Raw genomic sequence first — 7,186 nt, forward strand, 5'->3', positions numbered from 1 at the left:
AGTTGTTTCTAAAAATCAGTATTGGAGGAGGTGGAGAGTGGGCAAAATGAGTGGAGGAGGTCAAAAGGTACAAAATTCTAGGAATAAAGTAAGTAATTGGGATGCAGTTAAAAACATGGCAACTATAGTTAATATTGTTATATAGTATATTTCCAAGTTGCTAAGAGAGTAGATCTTAAAAGTTCTCATCACAGGAAAAAAATTTTTATAACTATGTATGGTGGCAGATGTTAACTAGACTTACTATGATGATCATTTCTCAATATCTACAAATATTGTACACCTGAAACTAAAATGTATGTGTCAATTATACCTTATTTTTTAAAAAGATGAAAGAATAAGAAAATATAAAAATTAATATTGGAGTCGAAACCGGTTTGGCTCAGTGGATAGAGCGTCGGCCTGCGGTCTCAGAGGTCCCAGGTTCAATTCCGGTCAAGGGCATGTACCTTAGTTGCGGGCACATCCCTAGTAGGAGATGTGCAGGAGGCAGCTGATTGATGTTTCTCTCTCATTGATGTTTCTAACTATCTCTCTCCCTTCCACTCTGTAAAAAATCAATAAAATATATTTTTAAAAAATTAATATTGGAAACATCAAAATTTAAAAGAAATAAATTGTTTCACTTTCTTTTTTTTTACTTTGTTACAAAAGATTAGGTTTGCTAATATATATGATTTCAAATAGAATTGCTTCCCACCTGTGAGCCAAAGAGCAAGTGACAGTTTGTATCATCTACAAATAACACTTTCCCTCACCATTGGGCTTTTGCCTGGCTTTTTTTTCCTCTAAGTTTAGTTTTTGAAATAAAGCCAAAGTACTATCCCAATAATCCTTTAGTTGTTAGGACAACAGCTTTGTCTCCAACTTGTATTTAGCATCTGATTTGTAAACTTTGAGAGACTGCCTAAGCTGAAGGTTGAAAATAGATCTCGGTAAGGCTTTAGTATTTTTCCACATTGCTTTTTGGTCAGGTTTCCAGAACCAAATGCTTGAAAACTTTTTTCTATTAGTTTTATTGCCTATATGAGAAATAACCTGTTTTTAAAAACTATCATATGGTGCTTAATTCTCTAATTTTTATTTATTGGCAACAGGTTGATTTCCAAAATATCATTCAAAAACCAGTCAGCCCTGGCCTGGTGGCTCAGTTAATTTGAGCCTCATCCCATACACCAAAAGATAGCAGGTCTGATTCCTGGTCAGGGTGGGAGGCAACTGATAGAACGTTTCTCTCACATTGATGTTTCTCTCTCTCTCCCTTTCTCTCTCTCTAAAAATCAATAAAAAACATACCCTGGGGTGAGAATTAAAAAAAAAAAAAAATACACATACAAAAACAAAGTGGTATGAACCCACAGCTAGAAAAAATTAAAACAAGACCTAAAAGAATTCAGAGTGAAAATAGATAAAAGTTGTAATAACCAAAAATGTACTTTCAACAGTAGTATTATATATATCACTTCAGACTTCTGATAGTCATTGCCAACTGAATCGTTATCTGTGAAACTAGTAAATGATAGGCGGGCTACTAAACATTTTTGCCACGGAGTATTTCAAAATGTTAATAGCCACAAATAAATGTTAGCAGGCATTTAAAAAACTGGAAGTTTTAAAAATTTTAATTCTTGTTTCTAACTTGGTGGGTACTATTAAGACAGTGGAACCTCGTTTCTCGAACTTAATTAATTCCAGAAGGCTGTTCGAGAAGCAATTTGTTTGAAAACGGAATCATTTTTTTCCCATTAGAAATAATGTAAATTGAATTAATCTGTTCCAGACCCCAAAATGATTCTCTCTTTCAACCTTTCTTATATTCAGTACAGGCCTAATGTACTGTTTAATCTTATAAATAAACACTTCTTAAATTTATCAAACCACCTCCTACGAGCCTTAAAGGAATTTTTCATATATCATTGCCTCCAAAATGCTATCATTGGCTAACTGCCTTTCCTTTATCTAATCAACAACAGTTTTTCTACCTATTCAATTGCCTGCGATTGCTGTTTTGTGAGCACTTTCACACCCTTAGTAACATTAGCACTTTTTTTTTTTTTAATATATTTTATTGAGTTTTTACAGAGAGGAAAGGAGAAAGATAGAGAGTTAGAAACATGGATGAGAGAGAAACATCAACCAGCTGCCTCCTGCACACTCCCCATTGGAGATATGCCCGCAACCAAGGTACATGCCCTTGACCGGAATCGAACCTGGGACCCTTCAGTCCGCAGGCCAAAGCTCTATCCACTGAGCCAAACCGGTTTCGGCAACATTAGCACTCTTGATGGCCTCTTTATGTTTTAAAATTGTGCTAATCGCCAGCAACAAAAGGATTGCTTGCAAGACTTTTTGTCATGCTGAGGTATCCACATGAAAGGGTTGTTAGGTTGAAAACTGAAGTTTTGATCGACAGTGGAGACATTTTTTTCTGAGAACAACTTAGTCGAGAGCCGAATTGTTAGAGATGAGAGATGTTCGAGAAACGAGGTTTGACTGTATTCTCTTAATTCCTGCGTTTTTTTTCCATCTTAGAGTTTGTATTATTTTGGTGTTTTTGATCTCTAATTGGTGGTAAATCTGATATTATGCAATGGTTCTACGTGAGCCAGCTTTTCGGGGTTGTTTTGTAAGTAACTACAAAAGAGGTTGCTGGTGAAGTCCCAAAAGAAGATGAAGTATTAAAGTAGATTTTCAGATCTGTGCATGGGCAACTTCTGTTGTGTGTGACCATGAAAAACTGTTAAGCCCTTCACTTTGTAGACTTTATTTGCAACATGCCCCAGTAAAACATTGCTTTTAAACATTTGCTTCCAGCTTTTATTCTGTTGACCATCAATTTTATTCTTTGTAGCATTATACTTTCCCTTGTCTTATAAAAAGCCTGTTAGTTTAAGCATTTTAATTGGTATTTTTAAGTATTCAGATGATGTCATGAATCTTTTTTTTTTTTAAAGGCTAGCGTCTGTGAATTATTTTTCTTTGAACGCTACAAGCTCCTGTTTCTTCTTCTGGTGGCTCACCCCCTCGTTCTGTTTGTCTATCTCTGCCTTGAGCTCTTATTTTTTCAAAGGTATAGCCTCATTACATTTTTTGATGCCATCCATATGTTTGATTATAGCTTTCAACTGCTCTTTGGCATTGTCTTTCTGGTCAGTTGTTTTTTGTTTTACTCTATTTGTTTTTCTGTTCCTTTCCTCCTTTTTCCTTTTTATGTCCCTGTAAATCTTGTGCTGATAGCATTGATAATTGCTCATCTTTGAATGAGGGAGTTTCTCTTGGACCTGCTATTTAGAGGAGGTTCTCCTAGGAGAAGCCAGAAACTGTTAACACCAGGTCAGCAAGAAATCCCTCTGGTTTGCTTTGAAGTTCCTTCTGACAAAGGGCTGTGGGTGAATGAGTTCTCTTCTTTTTTAAAAAAGTAGCTTTACTGAGATTAATTTTTTAAAAACATATATATATTTCAGAGAGGAAGGGAGAGGGAGTGAGAGATAGGAACATCAATGATGAGAAAGAATAATTGATCGGCTGCCTCCTGCACACTGCCTGCTGGAAACTGAGCCTACAACCCGGGCATGTGCCCTGACCAGGAATCGAACTGTGACCTCCTGGTTCATAGGTCGATGCCCAACCACTGAGCCGCATTGGCCTGACGAGATATAATTTCCACACCATTAAATTAGTTCTTAATATATTTTATTGGTTTTTTACAGAGAGGAAGGGAGAGGGACAGAGAGTTAGAAACATCAATGAGAGAGAAACATCGATCAGCTGTTTCCTGCACACTTCCTACTGGGGATGTGTCCACAACTAAGGTACATGCCCTTGACCGGAATCGAACCTGGGACCTTTTGGTCCGCAGGCCGACGCTCTATCCACTGAGCCAAACCAGTTAGGGCTAAATTAGTTCTTTTAACTATTACTTCTTCCTAGCCTAAAGAGATCAGCACCTTCGGGGTTATTTACTATATAGAGTACTGTTCCCAATTCTTCCTTACCAATGGACTGCTTTCAGCAAATAGAACTTGTCTGTGAGGTTCTTTGTTCAGTCTCCATTTCTTTCCCCTGCTTCTTGGTACAAACGGAGTCCAGTGCACATACTTCTTCCCTGCTGTTCCCAAGAAGAGTTTATTTGCTGCAACTATGCAGACTGGTCTACCCTTTATCTGAGATCTATAGGCATTCTTCCTCTATGTCAGTGGTTCTCAACCTGTGGGTCGAGACCCCTTTGGCGGTTGAACGACCCTTTCACAGGGGTTGCCTAAGACCATCCTGCATATCAGATATTTACGTTACGATTCACAACAGTAGCAACATTACAGTTATGAAGTAGCAACAAAAATAATTTTATGGTTGGGTCACAACATGAGGAACTGTATTTAAAGGGCCAGGAGATTGAGAACCACTGCTCTGTGTCTTCCTGCACCTGTTTGACCTTCACTGCACTTGGGAATTCTTATGTTAGAATTCCCATGTTATGGTTCGTTATGAATATCATACAGATTCTATTAAGATAGAGTTGGTATTTCTGTTGTTTTTTCTTTTACAATGGTTTCTGAAGAAAGAAAGGGACTGTACCAGTGTTACTCCACCATGTTAAACCTAGATGCCCTTTATAGGAAAATTATTTGTAAATGGAATTAGATCTGCCAAACCTGAAATTTACCATTATTTTATCAGGTTTCTAGTAGTATCAAAGCCTTCACTCACTTCCATTTCAATTTTAGTTCCATCAGCCAGGATTGATTTCGTTGTGCTTTGATCTTCAATGACATGTACTGTCTACCAGCACTCTGCGGTAGCTTTGTAATGGCAGTGTTCTGTGTCTGTGCTGTCCAGCATGATAGCCACTGGCCACCAGTGTGTGAAATGTGGCTAATGTGACTGAATTTTAAATTTTTTAAATCATTTAAATATTGACTACATGTGACTGATGGCTGCTGAATTGGACAGCTCTGTACCACCCATTTTAACATTTAATCACGTTATCCAACAGCTATTGATTGATTGAATACCTTTTGTATATCAAGCACTTTTCTACGAGTGTGGCTTATAGCAATGGTCAAGACAGGTAAGGTCCTTCCCACCCTGCACTTAATTCTGGGAGGAACTTTGGTAGTCAATGTTAGAAATGCTCTCAACAATGTGGCAGGAATGAGTCAAACAATCGAAACTGGATGGGCAAGGCAGATTTGCTCCTGCAAAAGGGTGCTGTTCCCAGCTGGAAATCCTGGGCAAAGCGCACAAATGAGAAGTCCCTTCGGGGTTTTATTTCCTGACGCCGGTCTGCCCTGCCTTTCACTCTGAACTCTGACTTGATTGGTCAGGGCTCAGAACTCAGGTTCCCATTTTTGTGCGATTGGCTAATTCAGAGGAAGGGGAGGGGTAAGGCAGAGCATAAGGTGGCAGCCCCCTGAGAATATGACGGTCATATCAAAATGGCAGCGAGCTCCTTTCTTTGACGGAAAAGATCGCTGGTTCACTCTCACAGTGAACAATATATAAACCTAGTAACTTTAGATAATGCTAAGTTAATAGTTTTCACTAAGTTAACAGTTATGACTGTTAATAGTTTCTTATTGCTTACATTTTAATCTTGAAGCTCATCTTCTGATCTATTGTTCTGTCTTGTATTCTTTAGTGATTTAATTTGTATATATCGTAATTTTCAATGAGATTTTTATTTCCTCAGTTACAACCATTATTTTATTGACTCTTGTTTTGCACTTCTACCACCCTTAACATAATGATTAATGTCATCTGCAGGCAAAGTAGGAGTTTATTTGTCTAATTAAAGTGGTGAAAAATTAATGGATTTTATTCTCTGTCCCTTCTAGGAAAAAGTCCTAAAGGATTTTGAAGAATTGGCTGGGAAGCTTCCATGGTCAGACCCTTTAAAAGTATGGAAAATTAACACCAGTTTCAAGAAAAAAAAAACAAAGCGCAAAAAGTTAAATCAGAATTTAAGTAAAGAGAAGATTGATAATGGAGGAGACAAAAGAGATGAGAGAGATGTTAAAAAAGAGTTGTCTAATAATGCCTTAGATTCACATATTTTAGACTACTATGAAAAGCCAGCCATCAAAGAAGAGATATCAACATTAGTAGGTGATATTTTGGCATCTTGCAAAAATGAGAATGATGAGAGCTCAAAAGAAGACACTGAACCCGAAGTGCTAAAGTTTAGAGTCACATGCAACAGGGCAGGAGAGAAACATTGCTTTTCCTCAAATGAGGCTGCAAGAGATTTTGGGGGTGCTGTTCAAGATTATTTTAAGTGGAAGGCTGACATGACCAACTTTGATGTGGAGGTAGGTACAGGCTCTGATTGTGATGATTCAAGAATGCCATTATAGATTTGTAGAATTTTCAGGCTAATTTAATCTATGGATAATTAAACAGGCCACAGAGCTAATAGTGTGTGGCTAATAAGAGCATGGGCTATGGAGACTGATATAATCCAAATTTAGATTTTGCACTGTATAACTGGAAAAAATATTCTCTCTGTGCCTGTTTTCAAATAGAGCCAGTAATAGTATATACTTCTAAGTGTGTCCTGAAGGTTAAATGAGATAATACATTTTAAGTGTTTGGTGTAATACCTGATATATACTATGTGCTTAATAGATGAGAACTATTAAGACTTGAGTTTTCTAATTTCTAATCTAGTACTTTGTACAACATTACATGGACTTTCAGATTATAAAATTCAACTAGAGTACCTTTGTTTTAGAGGAAAAAAAATTGTAATATATTTTTTCTTTATTGATTCTAGAGAGAGGAAGGGAGAGAAAGGGAAAGAAGGACAAAGAAACATCAAGCAGTTGCTGCTGCACAAGCCCCTACCAGGGATTGAACCCACAACTTGGGTATGTGCCCTTCCAGGAATCGAATCTGCCACCTTTTGGTGTACAGGACGATGCTCCAACCAACTGAGCCACACTGGCCAGGGCTAGAGAATTTTTATAAGAGTTTATTTCAGCCAAACTGACAACATATTCTGGGGATCAATTGATTATTTTTTTTAGAGACAGAGTAGGGGAGAGGGTAAGAGAAACATTGAAGATAGAGAAACACTGATTGGCTGCCTCCTGCAAGCTCCTTGTTGGTGATTGAGCCTGCCACCCAGCCATGTGCCCTGACTAGGAATCGAACCTATGACCTCTTGGTGTATGGGGCTAAGCTTAAC

General features: G+C 37.7%; 1 protein-coding gene across 3 annotated transcripts in view; it reads left to right on the forward strand.

The window, feature by feature from the left end:
* THUMPD3 (THUMP domain containing 3) overlaps positions 1-7,186 on the forward strand; it is a 31,782-nt gene that overhangs the window by 4,070 nt on the left and 20,526 nt on the right. For all 3 annotated transcript variants that reach the window (XM_006758221.2, XM_006758223.2, XM_006758222.2), the window contains exon 4: positions 5,835-6,308. In XM_006758221.2, the coding sequence (XP_006758284.1) occupies positions 5,835-6,308 (474 nt within the window). The remainder of the gene's footprint in view (positions 1-5,834; positions 6,309-7,186) is intronic.

Source organism: Myotis davidii, unplaced genomic scaffold, assembly GCF_000327345.1.
Source record: "Myotis davidii unplaced genomic scaffold, ASM32734v1 scaffold73, whole genome shotgun sequence".
Lineage (NCBI taxonomy): Eukaryota > Metazoa > Chordata > Mammalia > Chiroptera > Vespertilionidae > Myotis > Myotis davidii.